Below are 19,120 nucleotides of genomic sequence, written 5' to 3'. Positions count from 1 at the left end.
AAAAGGGTTAATCTCACCTCAGCCTTGCAGCTGGAATGTTGCTTATCACTGTGGGTCACATGACCTCTGCTGGACAGTGGTGCAGCTTTAGCTGAAATCTTGGCCTTGGCTGCAGGGTGGGGGGGGGGGGAGGGGGAAGCCGAGCTGCTCCGGCTGCCCACAGCCCTGCTGTAGGGGGGGTTCTGCGGGTGGAACAGGGCCTATCAGTTCCAGGATGGCCGTGGCCTGGCCTGGCCTGAGCAGGGCCTGGGCCGGGCCCGCTGGCCCCCACACAGGGCCCGCAACCACCTGTCCCAGCACCGGAAACGAGACAGAGACGCTCTGCCTTGGAGTTTCTATTCTTAAGTGTGCTTCACAGAGGCAGTCACAACTTTAAGTGGCTTAAAGAATTGTCCATATTCAAACGGGCCAGCTGATAGGTTCTGTCAGGTCACAGAGGAAGCTGTACGCACCCCTTTTAAAGAACATCACTTCCGGGACTTAGCTTGCTAACCCATGACATACCCCTATTTCTAAAACCAGGGCACAGCCAATTTTCTTAGCTATCCTATAAACGATAGATATAGATTGTACTAAAATTAAAGCCATATTGAAATGAAATGGAAAGATGAACCCTAAAGAAAATTAAATAAGGTGAAGTAGAGAAGATGTGACTAGGTAAGATAGCTGGAACGAGAGTCTATCTCCTTCAATATATGAAAAATACCTTCAGTATGCATGGAAACAAAATATTAACACAGAAAAAAACCCCCCAAAAAGCGTAAATAAACAAAACTCAAGAAACCACCAAAACACTAACCATAACACCCCAGTATCCAATTCTGGGATATCCCTATGCATAACATTTTCTAGATAGTTTTGGAACTAGTGATAAGTGTTCAATTATAACAAAAGAAAAAGTGCCACAATATAAGCTTTGGGTCAGTCCAGTTAAATCAAAGGAGGAGTAGAAAAGAAGTAATGACTGGAGGCGACACTTAAATGGCAAAATGCAGCTGCTGCTGATTACATGAGTGGGACTCCACCTGCAGCATCAGTGGTACCCTACAGAACCACCTGTGCAGGGGAAAGGTTTCCTCCTAATCCTTGTCTATAAAGATTTTTGTAGTCTCAAACACTCAGATTTTCATTTCTTCTAGAATTATAACTTGCCTCCTCAGATTTTCCAGGTAGATTTTTTTGTTGTTGTTGTTGTTTTTTAAGGTAACTAAATTTTTTAAAACCATCATAATTCTGAATACTGCAGTATATGCATCTGGAAATTACTCCAGGACCCTTCAAAGCCAGGTTAAGTATTTTGAATTTGTATTCTTACAGACATATATAACTGCAAAATAAGAACACCTTCCTGAACACTAGCATTCAACATTTTATCCATATCCTTCAGTTTTAATAACGTGCAAATAATTTACTTGAAATTATACTGCAACTTCTCTATAACATAAAAGAACCTTGCATTAGAAGATGAAGACAGAAGGCTATGAAAAAGTAATAATCTTGAGTATATCTTCAGTATCTCTTTCTTCAAAAAGAAATAAACTACTCTGTTTGGTTGGGAGAAGGGGTGGACGTTTCTTTAACACACAGCAGTGTCCTTAGAAAATTCTTTTTCATATAAATATTGCAGCTCTTGAATGTATTTCTGGAAGGCATAGCAAAGTCACATGAAAATGACTAATGGCATATCTTTCTTATGGCTACCACCTCTTTAAAAATCCAACAGCAGCAAAAGTCCTCTCTGTTGTACATGCCATTTCTCCAGCAACACTAATGCTGTGAAACAATATTCAAAGGCATTTCAGGATAACCATAATGTAATATTTGTACATTCCAATTATATGTGCTTTGGAGACCCCCTTGCAGAAGCAGCCCACAGGCTGGTGTTTAAAGATGCACAGTGCTTTACTCTCAGTTGTTTGCCAAGAGTAAGATATATCCTGGGATGGAACTATGGAATAAGCTCCTGTTGAGTGTAATGAAAAATAGAAGGACAGAAGGATGGATATTCAGTATTTGCCTCCTTGCCTTTGTCTTATTTTCCATCTCGTGCAATGATGGTCATCTCTGCTTTTTACAGAGAGAACCAAATGGAGTAGAGATGAGCCATCTTCCAGAGAGTAAATGATAAGATGAAAACACAGGTGATGATATCTCCCTGAAAGGATAGAGCTTATCAGCAAGGTCCAACAATAATTTACCTCCTCAGCTGACCACAAAAAAATGTCCTGTAGTCATCTGAGTTCAAGGGATTTCTAAGTTCTTTCCAAGTAGTTTTCATTGCCTGAAATTTGTAATATTTCAGTAAAACTATCTATGAGGTCGATTGTAACAAGCTTTATGATTACAGTAAATTAATGTTTTCTTGGTTTCCCACATCAGCAGAAGCATTCCAAATTTTGTTGTCTTTCTTCCCATGTAGTATCAACCATATTGCCTTGTTAAGGTACAAGACTATTATTCTAAAGCGCACATCTTGTTATTAAGTTAAAAAGCCCCCAAACTACACAAAGATCTATTATTGATAGCTAATTTTTGCTAGTATTTCTACCAATAACAACTGCTGTAAAAACCTGCACAACAAAGAAAGTCAGAATAGCAAAGGACAAAAAGAGAGGACAGAATTTGTGGATGTCAACATTGTGATAAAGAACTTTTTCCTTCTAGCTCCAACATTTCTGATACTTACTCAGATATCTCCAAATGGGGATAGGTTCTGCACTGACAGAAACAACACACTGAAGTAGGTCAGAAAAGTTGTGGTCCCTAAGAGAGAAGCCAGCCAAGTGGTTGGACCAGTGGCCAGCCAGTGCTGGACCACTTGGTCCTAACCCTACTGTTCCAGTTTCCATTAATGCAAATTAAACTGAGATCTCAAAGTGTTTCTCCAACAGTTACACATCCCTTGTTTTCCTCCATTCTGACACCGAAGAGAATGCACCATAACTTTTCAATAGATACTGAATAAATTTTCCATTACCACTTTAAATAGGAAAAAAGCTGGCATGCAACACCTTCTACAGTAAAGATATCTTAGTCTTGCAGGGATTGTTAAGGTCTATAACTACATTTTCTAAGTAAATGTTAGCTTTATAATCCCCAGTGGCTTTACAACCCTGCAAAGGGCTTTGGGAAAAGGAGATTTTTTTCCACATTAAAAGGTCATATGCTTTCATATGCCTTTCACATGCCTTTCTCTTTTCAAGATCAAATTTTGGAGCAATTTTAAAATGTCAGCGTTTTAAAAAATAGTCCTGGGACAGATACCTATTGGTAAATGAAAACATACCCATAAGATGTAAGTATATTTTTGGGCAACACACAGGAGGAGCAGGGACCATTCTGCAGCAGGAAAACTATGATATAGTTGCCATTGTGGAAAGACAATGGGATGACTGGCACAACTGCAGGGCTCAGGTCAAGGCCCCTCCCTGCAAGGAAAACATTGAGATATTGGAGCAAGTCCAGAGAAGGGCAATGGACCTGGGACAGGGTTTGGAGCCTGTGCCTTATGTGCAGCAGCTGAGGGACCTGGGGGGGACTCAGCCTGGAGAAAAGGAGTCTCAGTGGAGATCTTCTCACTCTCTGCAACTCCCAGGCAGGAAGTCGTAGCCAGGTGAGGGTCATTCTCTTCTACCAAGTAACAAGCAAAAGACAAGAGTAAACAGCCTCAGGTTGAACTAGGAGAGGTGTAGATTGCATATTAGGAAAAACTTTTCACTGTAAGGGCTGTTAAGCATTGTAATAAGCTGCCCTAAAGAGGTGGAATCACCATCCCTGGAGGGATTTCAGTGATGTGCAGATGTGTCAGCAGCAGCCACCACAAAAAAAGATACGGTAAGCTGTTAAAGCATGTCATACATATTCAATATTCTGCAATTACTGCAGTTTTTTAAAAAAAGAGTTTTCTGAAAAACGACACACTGTACTACATAAAGATGGAGAAAACAATGGCTTCTCAATTCAGAAGCCAAGCAGGATAAGGCACTCTGGCAAACTCTCCCTGTGAAATGCTGAATGTGGACTTACAGCCCGTATGTGAGAATAATTTAGGGTCCTGAAGATTTGCTTGTTTCTGAACAACTGCCAGAAAAGATCATGTTCTCAGAATACAAGTGCTGGGGATCCTTACTGTATTGATTACACCACCTTGAAACACTTTCTGCTACTGAAACAGCAGTTTCTGAGGGAACAGTTTCCAGGTCACATCAGTGAGGTGATTCCTGAGGTCCTTTTTGTTCTGACACAAGGAACATGCCTCATGTAGTTCTTTCCTTGTGATTTGATCTCACAGTCTCCTCCTGGCCCTGAGACATTCTAGCCATCTGCTCGTACAGATGGCACATTCATATAAATTTAAAAAAAGTGTTTTCCAAACATTTTCTATTCTCTGTCTTTTCAGATGGTTCTAGACTAGCAGAAGCAGCAAATGTTCTAGGAATGACTGACTATACAGGAACAAAAAAAAGCTGCTGCAAAAAAAATTATGTTCTTACACAAATGATTTAGAGGAGAAAAAAAATCTAGTCTTATTTCTACTTACTGAACAGCAAGTAGAAATATCTGCATTATAGTCTAAAAATCAGTGACAGGCACAGCTTTAAAGTGCTCTTCTGCAGAAGCTTACACACATCCTGAGCCTGGAGAACATACCTGGAAGCACAAATCCCCAGAATTTCTTATATCTTATCCTAGTTTCTCTCCTTCTAAGCAGGACTGAATACTGTTCCACGAAAAGCTCTCTTCAGTTACTTTGCACATTGAAGACCACAAGAAATTTCAATTTTCAGAGAAATAAAGAAATAGAGCCAGGAAATGCAATGAAAAAAAACCCCAACAAGCCCCTTACACTTGAGGAGTTTAGGCAATTTTTATTTCTCAGAAACCATTTTACCATTCTGTAAAGTTCAATAACAAAGTAGAATAAAACAGTGGGTGAACAAATCAGCAATTATCTTCCCAGAAAATGCATTAAAACATAAAGGAAATGGGTTTTTTTGGAGAAAAAATAATCACCCAAACTAGATATTTAACTAGAATAAAAACTAAATCCAAGTACTTGCACCTTCAGATAAGACACTTGGTAGGGAAAAAAACGTATTCTTTCACTCAATAAATAGTATTCTACAATGTCTTACATTAAAAGTGTGTAAGAAAAGTTTCATCTGTACAATCACAAGAAGAACTAGAAAGTGATTGTGCATGACCCACAAGAGGTATTATTAGTTCTACAGTGTCCTAACTTTTATTTTTCTTACACATGCAAGGCCCCCAATCCTGCTCTTACTTCTGAGATCCATCTCAGATTTTACCAATTTTAGTAAAAAAACTCCAGTATGCACAAGTGGAATTTATACATATACAAATATATTGTTTTTATTTATCAAATAGATATCATATATTTAAACACGTGTTTGTATACACACATTTAGCATCCATCCCATTAGCTGAGTCTTGATCAGAGCATTCTGAGATTTTATGTATGTCCTTCCAATGGGAAAATCTCCCTTCTCAAGATCATCAACTCAAATCATAGATCAAAGACATTGTGGAAGAGAAATGATAGATTGCTGTAATACTAAATTATATAAATTATTAAAATTTAAGATTAAATGTTTGATGACTTCTATTTGTTTTTGGAATATGAAATACCCTTGGAGCAACTTGAACTATTTCATGGTTCTGTAGCTGATGGAGACTTTCTTACTAACGCAGACTAAATGCCACAGTCTGCCTGTTAGGCAAATAGAACTTGGACTTTTTTTCACTTCATTGCAATGCAATAATTTTGGATAATAGGGCTTTTAATGGAAAGGATTCCTGTGACTTAAGTTTTTTTTCTTATTAAGCTTAATTGAACTAATTACTCACATATTAATGACTTAACAGGCACTTAATAAAAAAGTAAAAGCAAAAGACCCTTCTGAATACTTATACTTAAAATCTAATAAAGGGATTGAAATAGAAAGATATCTTTGTTTTCTTTCAGATAGGGGAGATATTTAAAACACAACTACTGTCCCTCCTGCTGAGGATGAATGGTGTAAAGATGCCATTCCAAATCCTACAGAAAAATGCATATATAATCTATGAGTCCTAAATTGAAAAGAGATATTTATGAGAGTCAATGATTTCCTTTTTTTTCCAGAAATTGCATCTTTCCCAAATTGGCTCATTTTGTGAATGGGCTGCTATGTAGGAAAAGTGGAACAATGTGATTCTGAGAAAATGAAGCAGATTTGTATCTATAACCTGGCCATCCCAAGGTGCACATGAGGGCTGGCATTTTATAATTCTTCACAATAATGCTTGGCACTTATGTAGTGTTTTATGGGATCAAAGCACTTTACAAACTAATTAATTAATCTTCACAACACCCCTGCGAGAAGGTAGGTTTTAGCATTCCAATTTACCAAGTGGAATAACTGAGCAGAGAAACTGGATGATTTGCTTCATGTCCAAATCTACAGCTCACAGGAACAGTGTTATTAGAAATAACAGTAGTTGTATTTCTCTGCTTTATTCCTTGGAACCTACAAAAGAACTATTTGCATTAGAAAGGAAAATAGCATCTGGCCCACACCTTGGGCCAGAACTGATACCTTGTTTATTTAAAACAACAATTATTTCATTTAAGCAACACACTGGGATTCAAGTTCCTTTCCTTATGCTGGATCTATATTGAATGTGCAAGAAAAGAGCTGTGATCAGACTTATCCTGCTCCAGTATTTCCAAATAATGAGATTTGTTGTGGTAATGCTTACTTCTTAATGCAGAAATTCTTTGTACTTGAAATTCTACATAATTGTACAGTACTCAATTTTTTTCAAGTCTTCACAACAGCTACATGACTTCAGAATGAAATGATACTTTACTATGTTTGCATTTATTTCTACAAGTTTTCAAAAAGTTCTTGCTTTGACCACCTGCATACAAGATTTAAGGGTTCTTACATGTCTATGTATACTAACGGCCTTGAAAATCTGGACACAGAAATCGAATTCACCTCATTTCTTGTGCAAAAGTAAACAACTGCATGTCAGACTATGAATCGGCTTGGAAAGTGTTGGCAAAGGAAAAGTCAGTAATTGCATCTATAGCTGTGAGCACCAGCACAAAAAAATTACCCACTTAACACAGTGGAAATGCTTCTTCCCAGACTGATATTCTCAGGTTCAAACAAGACTTATAAAAATTACTTTTTACTTCCTCTTTGCAATGCCTATATATGCCCTATTGTCATTTAAAGAAATTTAGTGTTATATCACAAGAAGTGATAACCAAAATTAAGAAACTTTTTTTTTAATTGGACCAACAGAAAGCTACTGACACTTCAGACATCCTAATAAAGATAATGCATAATATTTACTTATTTGTTTTAACAAATGGCAACAGTACTTTGAGATGCTATTGGTGCTTTTCATGCCACAGCATACCTCATCATAATGTTTATTTCCTCTTCTTCCCTGAGGCTGGACAAGGCCCCAGTTGGAATGAAGGGCTGCACAGCCAAGAGAGGCACGAATGTGATGGAACCAGAAACACCTGCCACCTGGACAGGTATCATGATAAAGAACAGCATCCAAAATAATATCTTCTCCCCAGAAAAGAAGTCCAGGTCCTTTTTATCTCTTCTGAAATCCTCAAAGTGAGAAAGATTTTGAGAACATTTTTTGCTTACCATGAATGGGCATTAAAAATTCTTAAACACCTTCTGTCCAGCTTCTGGAAATACAATTTTGCAGCAAAAAGGTAGGACAGATCTCTTTCTTTCTTGCAGAAGACATTTCAGAGTAACAAGGATATTTGAAATATTGTAGGCAGTCCAAAGACATATTATTTATTCACAAAATCACAAGATTTTAAGGGGTTGAAATGTATCTTAAAGCCCATCCAGTCCCAAACCCCCTGCCACGGGCAGAGACACCTCCCACCAGGTTGCTCAAGCCCCCATCCAACCTGGGCTTGAACACTTCCAGAGTTCCAGCTAGTACAAATGACTGTTTGATTTTAAAACTGAAAAATGGAGCTTTACCTCCAAATTATGCTTAGAATTTAATTAAAATTAAGCCCTATCAGAAAAAAAACCCCAAAACCAACAAAACCAAACTCAAACCCAAACAAAAACAACCACCTCAAACCCCCAAACCAAAACAAACCCCAAAACAAATCCCCCCCAAACAAACAAAAAACCCCAACAAAAAAACCCAGAAAAAAGCAAAAAGTAGCAAAATAAAGATCAAATGCTTTACTGAAAGGTAGCTGGTGTGAACAACTCACCTCTCAAGGAATATGGTCTGAGAAATAAAGATATTTGCAAAGCAATTGCTTTTAAAATTGCCCATCAGATTTCATAGACAATAAGCTGCCAATGAGGAGTTAAACTGCTGAAGAAGTCTAACTATACAACAAAAATGCCCAATGTTGTTTTACCAGAGCAAAATGTGGGAGAATCGATTTTACTTGCAGAAGTGAAAATTTCCAAGCAGCTGAAACTGAGTGAGCAGACAGCAGAAGGCAAAGCTGAGACAACACAAAATACAGGCATCCAGGACTGTTTAGGATTCATGTGACTCAATGCTGGTAGCACTGAGTAGAGAACAAAGCAAGGCCATCATACACATAATTCTCTCATTTGTGGGAGATTACTGTGTTCCATCAGTCAAATAGGAATTACTGCTAGCTGAGTTGGAGACTCATAGTTGGTAATGCCTTAGATAAATCTTGGCAAGTAAAACTGTTGGGCTTTCAAATGGGAAAAGCCTTTAATTTCTGAAAAACACTCCTCTGTTCTACTTCCTTTTGTTTTCCTTTTGGCTAAAAAGGACAGCAACATTGTTACCTCACAGAACATGGTTCCTATCAGGAATTCCATATATATTCTATTTTTCTGTAAAAAACACCCACAAACTTCATTTACAAAAAGCAGAAAACCATCCTACTGAAGAGATACAAAAGTATAAAATGCTCTTGGGCATGTAATTATCAGTTCTCTACCCACTGTCACCGAGTTCTCTTGTGAGGAATGTTGGGAGAAATGTATGCAAGAGTCAGTATCTCTGTAAACAGCATGGTAATGGTGCAAACCCACACAAAACGTATTGGTCTTAAGCCACTTCTTCAACTATGTTTAATCCTTGTATTCTAAATTTTCTCCTGACTCTGACACATAGCATCCCAAGACTCTCTCCCAGTAAAGAGGTGAGTTCCAGAAAGACACCATAATGTAGTTACACAAAAAGCAGCAATTCAAAATTGGCAAATAGAAGGATCTTAACTTGTCACCATTCTCAAATCTCGCATTCCAATCCCTGGAAAAAATTCAAAAAACTTGGTGCTTTCAGAGGCCACAAAAATCAGAGAAATGATTCTTCCCCAGGCTTATGCAGAAGAAAGCAGAAGACAGCTGAACTTTTGATCCACATTTTAGAACAGGCTTTATGTCAAAAGTCAGGGGAAATTTTTTATATATGTATTTATATATATAAAAATAAATGTAAGAAATAACAAATCTCATCTACTGTAGCACCCATTTCTGCTAAGTGTATTTAATAAACCAGATATTTTAACACAGAGAAATTTAGTTAAAGCCATATATTTTCCTCAGTTTTGACTGCTTATCTTATTTAAGCTTTGCTCAAACTACTGTAAACTATCTGCTATACTAGATGTGAATGTCTAAATTTACTGTTCTAAATATGTGGTCAAATCACTAATATCTTCTTGCAAATCATCTTAACTTCCAACATAGTGATTTTTCCCGTAATGACTCTTCATTTAAGACTATATGTTTACAATTTTCTACCATTTAGGTGATTTAAGTATATAATCTATTGAATGTCCTGGTCTTGGCAGCAATGAATAATTTTCTTGCCAGATGGAATATGAAAAAAATACAAAAACCCCCATTTTCCCAAAACATAAATAGCTGGCAGCTATCCATCAGAAATAAAAGTCCTTCTTAACTTAAAAGCAACCACCATGTCACGTTCTCTGTATAAAAAAGGTCAAGAATTTAATTATGCCCTTAACTAATGCCCTGTAGCAGTGAAAAAGGCAGGCTATGAGGACAACACACCAGCCCTTTGTCTCCTTTCATTATTAGCCCTTTTTCTTTTTTTCCCTTCCCTCTCTCCTCCCCTCTTTTAGTGACAGCATGATCCAGGTGCTCACTAAACTGCCTCCTAGTCCTTCCTGAAATTTAACCTCCCAGTGTCAAATCTAATTGGATGTGACATGTGCACCATGTATGGGTTCTGCTCACAAAACCAAAAAGGACAATGTTAAGGGATCACTGCTTGCTGCATGAAATAGAAATTCAACTATAGGGACACAAAAGAAAGGGATGGTTACATTTTTACTGATAAGATCACTTGCAGTTCAATGAATTTGATTACAGCAATCAAGGTAAATGCAACCAAATTCACAGCAAATTTTATATGTGTATGCATGTGATAATGTTTATAAATAGATGTATGGGGAGATGAAAAAAATTCAGACTGACACTTAAAGGAATCTCACTTTAGAAAAATGCATCCCAAAGTAAGAATATGTGACTGTAAGTATAAGCTAAAGTAAATTAACACAGCAAGAACAGTATTAATTTTCAGAATAATAGTGTACAGGGGGTTTTAGATATGTGAGAAATACAACTAAGCAGGTATTTTTAATGGTATGCAGAAATTACTAATAAGCAGGCATTAAAGATATCACTACTGTGGACACTGTGGAAATTATTTCCACTACTGTGGAAATAACATTAACTCTGAGTTGAATTTAGATGAAATAGATAGATAAAGCTACTTAGAGCTATAAAACTAAAACATTAGTATTAGAATGAGATCATTGATTGCTACTTGGTCCAGTGAAGGCAAAAGCAGAATATGGCACTCATATAATCCTGTTGTATTACCACCGGTGCATCTTCCCCATCCAGCCCAGCGTTTGAAAGACATTTTAGCGAGAAAGCCTTTCTGAGACCTACTGAGCTGAGTCTGAGAAGGAGGAATTGATTCTACATTTCACAAGACTTGTCCATGGTTCATTAAGAATTAGGACATATAAGAAGGGGTTTTCTTGCCTTGTCCCCTATTAGCTATCTGTTATGTTCCATAGTCTCTACCACAAAACACACAAGAACCAGAGGTGTCCTTCCCCTCTGTGCTGTTCAAGTACACAGTTGCCAAAGGAGTGAAGGCAATTGCAGTCCCCAATCTTAGTGCTGGCTAGGGCAGTATAGGGTGACAATCGTCCTGCCCCTGCCCTAAGTTACAATTCATTCCAGCACAGCAACAGAACAATGGCAGAATTCACATCCATCATTCATCTTGTGCCAGCTCACAGGGCAAAGAGAACACTTGAAATGCACCAAGCAGAGTCTCAGATGTAAGAACTGATAATCTCAAATGTGAGATTGCTACATATACCCAAATACTAGAAAATTATTTCCTAAAGTGAAATTTTTTACCTAGGAAAAAAAGCTGTCTAAATGCCTTCAACTCTGGGCTGTGCACAAGTCCTACAATAAAAAAATATCCCATTTTAGAATTAATCTAAAACCATATCTAAAACCATATTGTGATTGTAAGTATTGAAGAAAATAACTCTGGAAAATAAAGGCTCAAAGCATTAATAATGATTCCTCGAATTACGTTAAACAGTTTTAAGTAAAAAACAGAAACCATTTCATTTTATTGCATCTTATAAAAGACATTAAAACTGATTTGCTATTTATGCTGAATGAAGAGGAACAAAGGTTTCACCCAAAACAATGAAACAGTAACACCACTGGTTCTCAAAAAAAAGAAACAAACAAAACCCTCAAAACCTTAAATAAAGTATATTTCATGACAGGTTTTAAGTTTTTGAAAAACAGATGAACAAGAAGAAACTCCCAGAAAACAAAAATTTCTTTTACTTGGTTCTTCTATGGACAATTTTTTGTGAGCTCTACTTACTGTTTACCAACCTTTAAAAAAAAGAAATTATTACAGATGGTTAAGTAGTCAGAATAAAAATGCCAGAAATAGCAATAAAAAGTTAGCATTATTGAAGACATTAAACCTGATATTTATTTCTGATTTATTTTAGAAGATAATAATAAACATTATGATTTCAGAATCTTAAATTGGAAACTACACCAAAACCATTGTTATGGTCGCTCTCACTCCATTAATATAAAGGTGTGTTTTGTAGTTGGTTTATATTTCACTTTAAACTACAACTGCTTTTCAAGGAACCAAGTATCTGTTGCTTCACTGAACAATCACAAAAACTCCAGACTTGCTCCCAGCCATAGTGCCAGAGCCTGAACTGCTCCCACAGAAAACATAATTGGACACAACAAACATTGGTAAATACAATACCCAGCTCTGCAGCATTTTCTATTGTTAACCCAGACAATGCTTTCCTGCTCTTTTGTTACCTACCCACATTGCATTGTCACTCTTTTGCAGCTACATTTTAAAATCAATTTCTCAGCAATTATTTATCCTGTTAACATCACTAAACAGACAATTTCCTCACTTTTCATAACTTCTCAAGGGTGAAGACCTTTTGTTGATTTTCCCAGTCACCCCTCTACATACAGTCATACACAACAACAACAACAGGCTGAAAAACATTTCAAGTCATACCTCATCTAAGTGAAACTCAGAAAGCTGATTCATCTGGGTATCATACAAAGCAATCTAATATTCAATCAAAAATATTTTTAAAACATATCAGTTAAACTATCAATTCAGCTGTCATATACATTTTCTGTTTTTTCTGCAAATCCTCATTTTGTATTTCATATTTCAATTCCTTTGAAGAAGCAGTTCTAAACCAGGGTTTTAATCCAGAATGAGTATTTCAAGTAATATTTACAGTCTTATCTGTTCTTAATACAAGTCTCTGAACTGTACTAAAAATGGCACTTTATCTCCAAAATTTGTATTAAAAAAAAAATTTATCCAATCTTAGAATACTTCATTTTTTTTTCTGGAATATCATCAGTTATATAGAATACAGCAATAAAAAGAAAAACATTAAAAAAAAAAAGGCAAGGAATGGTTTTTATTTTTATTTTTAGCTTTTTAATCATGGTTTTAAATTAAGAGACAAAAAGAGTTAGAAATGGTTCATACTGACCTGAGTCCATAAAGGACTGTTCCATCTGGATGCAAACGAATCATTCTGTTCTTCACAGTGACACCATGAACAAATGACTTCTTGTCATTCAGGAAATAGGTATCGGGCACCCAGAGCTGATCAGCTACTCTGTTGTCCAGAGTGAGGTTTAGAGGTATTACATTATAGGACAGCCTCTTATCCCTCCACGCTTGCTGGAAGTACATTGTCAAGGTATAGTCCTATAATTAGAAAAAACAAACAAACAAACAAAGTTTGCATTGAAACAGATGGCATATATATGCAAAAAAATGACAATGCAAATACAGATGTATTCATTGTGACTGTTCAGAATTTCCATAAGTAGATTTATTTATTTTTACAGTACTGAACATCTCGTATACACTTAGTAACAGCAGTGAGAACACAAAGAAGATGGGGCATTTACATTTTATGAATGACCTGGACATTCTCATTTCAATATTTAAAAATAAAATAAAATAAATTGTAGACATTTAACAGCCTGAAATTTCTGTAGCCCTTTACAAGCCTGGGAATTCTAGGAAACAGGAACACTCACAGATCCGAATTTCATTTCAAGGTCTCCACTGTATTCAATAGAGCTCTGGATCAAGCCTTCTATCTCTGAAGTTGCAGTCACCACCCAAACACTTCCCTAAATTAAAATCTCTTCAAAGTCTGTTAACTTGCCCCTAGGCACTGAAATCAGTGGGAAGTCTCTGAGGTTCCTATGATATACACTCTTAGTCTTAATTTTACAGATGAAGTAAAATTATTCTTCAGGGGACAATTCAGAGAGCACAATTATCATCTCAGTAAATATTCACAGTATTACGAGACTTGCATTGTCTTGATGCAGGGCACCACTGTACAGTGCTTCAGAGATGTTTTGACCTTTTGGTGTTTTAAAGAATAATATATTTATAAAGGTTATATCTTCGTAAAAACTTTTATACAGATGCAGAATTATCATTATATTTAGCCGATGCTAAAAAAAAACCTCTAGAAATATTACACAATGTATATTAAGAGCATCCCTGCAGAGAAAGACTTGCATAAATGGCAATATTAGTTCTCATTCGCTGTTTCATATTTTAAAGGAGAGTCTACTATTTAAACTAATACTAAACTAAACTAATAATTTTTTTATTACAGTTGGAAAATTAATCTTCCTGCCGAACTACTTTAAAAAAATATGCCACAATTGTATTTTACAAGCATTTTCATTTAAAAGGATATTTGCTATATGAACGCTATATAGAATTTCTCCAAATATACAAAAATAAATTTTTCTTAATCTGCAGTTTCAAAGACTGAACACCACAGTAAGAAATCACTGAAATTGGGTTGTTGTAATAATTCTCTTTACAATGTACACAATTTGTAAGTATGTATCAATGTCCCCTTGAACTAGGGAGGGCCTGTGAGAACTACAGCTATTTCAGCAGAGCTCTGTAAGCAGTGACACAGCACCTTGAAACTAATTGACCCTGCCTCCTCTGCAGAACAGTGTGCATTCAGATGAATCATTACAAACGGTTCTTTTATAGAAATGTGCATTTCAGTGGCGGTAACACTCTTATTTTTTGCCTCATCCTTCCCCAGAAGAGCCGATGTACATGGGCTTCAAAACACCTCTTCAATTTTCAGTGAAGCAGGGGGAAATACATGTTCTGTTGTGAATAGTTACTGTATTTCTTCCTTGCCAACACAAACCACAAATGGTATTGCTGTCCCTTCCATGTTCCTGTCTCCACTGGTTAAAGGTCAATCCCCTTCCCTTGCTGCACCCCCAGCCGTGCTGGGAATCCCAGTACCTTTGGCCGGGTGTCACAACAGTGACTCTGCAGGGACTCCAATAGGTAAACACCAAATGAGCTTTCCCAATTATTTTACTACCAAATATATTCACCTGATAGCTGTTCTACAGTCTGACCAGTTTTAATGATCTGAAACCTCTTCCCCATCCCGCCTCCCCAGGGTCAGGATGAGATTCTGCTTGCAAGAATGTTCCACCTACATCCGAACAATTTTACTATTATGCTTCATCACTGTTCTGCACGATTTGATTCATAACCAGCTTTCAGGAAAATATTCAGTAGGAAAATGTATTAGTATTCATTATACTAATACATCACATCATCAAGTAATGATCTGTAGCAATTGTTTCTCTATTATGCTTGGAATGCTGCATTTTATTCCTATTCCAAGGAATAACCTACATGTATTAATACACAGCATAAATACATACAACATGCTTTTCTTTTTACACCTCAGTAAAAGAGGAAAAGAAGAGAAGGAAAAACTGTAAACATACATTGTTCATTGCATAGGAGTGAATTACATAAAACTGTAAATTTGGAGCACTGGCATTTCTGAAAGAAAAGCCAAGTCACCAGGCCGGAGTCTAAAATCAAACACACTGTGTTCCAGAAAGAGCTGGTGTTCCGACTAAAAATTATTTGTCATCTGTTGGCCCTAGTTTTCAGATGTGACTGGAGTTTTTAATGGTCAAAACAGAACTCCTTAGAAATTGTTATAAAACTCTCACAACCTTTTGAATTTCATTTTGGTATTTTAATGATAATTTTAAAAAGCCCCAAAGATGTACATATGTCAAAGTGAAATTGATAAGACAGGAAAAAAGCAAAACCTGTCACAAAAACTGCAATTCATTCCTTAAAAAGGAGAGAGGCATCTTTTCTCAAAAACCCAAATGAAAGTGTAATTCAAAAAAGATGTGCAGGCACAAAATGTCCATAAGTAACCCAAGACCCTTTATACTTTGAGCCTAAGAACATTCTCATCCAACAGGAATACTACAAGCAAAAAGCCGTTAAAGTCACATTAAATATGGGCATTCCCCTCTCTTCTAAGGATAAGTTTAAAAAACCCCATGTAAATATCTTGTCTCTAGGAAGAGAGGCACACAAAAGAAATAGAGGAATAGAAGTAAAGGATTATTTTAATTTCTTAAGGTTTAGCATCCTTTTAAATTCACAGGCCAGAATTGTTAGAAAGAGTGTAAGTTTGAAGAGGAAACGGGAGCAAATTCATTTTAAAAGCCTTGCACAAGAGACTAGTTATAATGAGCTGAGAGAAATCCAAGCCCAAAGCTCCTGATGATGGTGGTGTAAATCATTACACAGACAGAAACTACAAAGGTACAGACTGTTTGCAACACAGGCACACAGACACATTCTACCCATAGAAATAAAGAGGTTCCTCAGCTGCCCTGGGCATGTGAAGCTTGAAATGCTGTATAAAATTGTTAGTATTGACAAAATTGCAAGAAAAATGTAGAATATAAATAAGCAAACGTATTTTCTGTAAATAATATCAATTTTGTAGCTTTCATTATTATTTCACTGTTTGCCTAGATTTAAATTTAATAAAGTGTTTTGTTCCGTCCAGAGCAAAAATTTAGGCATCAGAAAAAGGATCATTACCCCTGTACTATTGTAATCAAAGAAAAGATGCCTCCTCTTATCACCTTGCCTTTCCACTTTTCCTCTTCTTTATCTCATATAATGAACACAAGAGCAGCAAACGTAAGACAAAGTTAATCTTTATACATAATTTTTCATACGAATAAAAAAAGTATCAAACAGTTTCGTTAGTATTAGCATATTCATGAGTAACTTTAACTCTCTGCGGTGGTTGCCTGCAAACATTTTAGCTGCTGGAAGTGTAAATACACTGAGAGATTTAAACTTGTATTTAGATAAATAGAATTATCACAGACAGACATGGTGTCAGTGAATGACCATCAATTTCAGTGACATAACGGAAGATAGTGGACAGGAAAGCATCGAATCTGAATACTGGCATTCTTATTTATATTCTCACATTTCATTCATGTTCTCAAATAAATGTTTAAGCCAAAGAAAGAAAAATCAGTTTGGGCCTATTATTAGTTTAAAAATATTAGAACACAGGCCTTAGCTAAACCTACCCATGGGCCAATAACTGACATATTGCTGGTCCTCTTTTTATATTGGAAAAAGGACCAAGGCAAAAAAGGAAATAGAGGTCATGAATATTCACAGTGACAGCGGGTGTCTAATGCAAAAGACTTTACCAGAAGTAAATTTTTTCAAAGCATGATAATAAGGTCCAATGTGAGAAAACACATTTAAAATATAGCTCTTTCTTCTGCATTACACAAATCAGGACTGATTCACACTGCAGCTTAAAACTGTAACCAACACTTATATTAATAGGGATAGAAAACAGCTACTGAAACACTGGAAACCATAAAGGCAGGAAACTTCAGAGGAGAAAAAAATAAGCAGAAGGAATATATCAAATCTAATGTATATAATATACATTCTGTATATTGTAAATATACCGAATGACAGTGAGAAGTTGAAGAAGCTATTTATCATTGCTCCACAGTAATGAATGGAGAACTCATTTGTGGTTTGGCTTAAGTCCACTCCTCATCACATTCCTGGTTATTACTAACTTGTAAGAATGTTTTACTGCATTTCCACATATGACTATTTTAAAACGAAGTAATTTCCTTCTAAAAATGTTAGAAGATGAAGACTTTGCCTGAACACTATTTATTTAACATGTACATTAAAAAACCTGTTTGTTAATAACATTTAAAAGTGCTGATTGACGATCCTTCCAATCCTTTTTTTGTTTAAACCAACCACTACAACATGTTCGATTCAAAATCACCTATCTCAGTCTCTCATTGAGAAAAAATAATGCAAAACGTCTGCTTAATGCTGGAGACACCACAAAGTGACTTATATAGAAGTAGAAAGAACAGTTGAAAGAATGGGTGATGCCAAAGAGATGCTAAAATTGTCATATGCCCTTTCAAAAAAAGTATTTTTCACATTTGTAAATCTTTACTTCATAATAAACAAAAACCCCCTCAAAACAAATTAGAAAGCCATAAACAATGACATCAGGAAACTTACACAGAATTCAAGTTGAACTCTCTCAATCTATCAAATCCCCCTTCCCAAGCTGCCTTTAAATCTGTGAAACACTTGTAATTAATTGCATCTCCTAAAACTTACTAGGGGAGCTTTCCTTGATGGCAATTAATCTTCTCAAGTTTATGATCTTGCCGAAGAGGAGAAGATCCCAACAAGCTTACCATTTATTTTGCTGCAACTCTCCCAGATTTATTCATCAGCAATTCTCATTTATCAGCTGAACAAAGCAGCAAAGACAGGCTTTTTATCTCCCACCACAGTTCTCAGAAAAACACAATATCGAATCAAGCAAGAGACTTGGATATGAAAGCCAAATGACTGCCAGCAGAGCTTGACTCCTTAGCATGAAACTTTTGGTCCCAATTATATGAAATCTGTAATAAGAGACTGTAAGATTTCAGCAACAAGATCATGAATTTGTGTCTCCTTAGCACTACTGAGGGTAGCCAATATTTATATTGTTTCTCCATGGTGATTTAGATAATGACACGTCCTCACAGTACAATGGATTTCATACACTGAAGTGAAATGAAGCAGTTCTGGCTGGTAAGTTTCCTGTAACCTTATTTAGTTTAGCAAGATGCTGTGACTCTTGATTTTCATTTCTGACAAGTCATCCAGACTGAACCATGATACTGCACTTTTCCCAAGCCAGCAAGCTGCATGTCACACCAATCAACGAGCATCTGCCATAGGTCTTTTAGCTCTGTCTGATTTGCTGTCTCTTGATAATAAGAGGAAGATCAATTAAAGTGAATCTGGACTGAAAACAGTATTTGCTGCTATTTGGTTAAGAGAGTCATGTCTCTTGAGACTGTCAGATTGTTCTCTTTTAAAGGGATCTCGTCATCATACAGAACTGCAAGATTCTCAGATGAACAAAGCAAATGCAGAGTACAATGAATAAATACAACTATTCTCACTTAAAATGAAAACAGTAGTTTTCTGCCGCAGACAAAAATAGTATTTAGTCGAGTCATTGAAGAAAAATAAAATATTTTAGGCCACAAGAAACATCAAAAAGTTTATTTAT

General features: G+C 36.3%; 1 protein-coding gene across 5 annotated transcripts in view; it reads right to left on the bottom strand.

The window, feature by feature from the left end:
• The window catches only part of GABRB2 (gamma-aminobutyric acid type A receptor subunit beta2), a 154,635-nt gene that overhangs the window by 89,351 nt on the left and 46,164 nt on the right, over positions 1-19,120 (bottom strand). For all 5 annotated transcript variants that reach the window (XM_042025438.1, XM_042025437.1, XM_042025436.1 and 2 more), the window contains one exon: positions 13,130-13,350. In XM_042025438.1, coding sequence (XP_041881372.1) covers positions 13,130-13,350 — 221 coding nt within the window. The remainder of the gene's footprint in view (positions 1-13,129; positions 13,351-19,120) is intronic.

Source organism: Corvus kubaryi, unplaced genomic scaffold (assembly GCF_017639235.1).
Source record: "Corvus kubaryi isolate FWS band 111438036 unplaced genomic scaffold, C.kubaryi_AGA036_p1.0 37270, whole genome shotgun sequence".
Lineage (NCBI taxonomy): Eukaryota > Metazoa > Chordata > Aves > Passeriformes > Corvidae > Corvus > Corvus kubaryi.
This window is presented reverse-complemented; position numbering and strand designations above follow the sequence as displayed.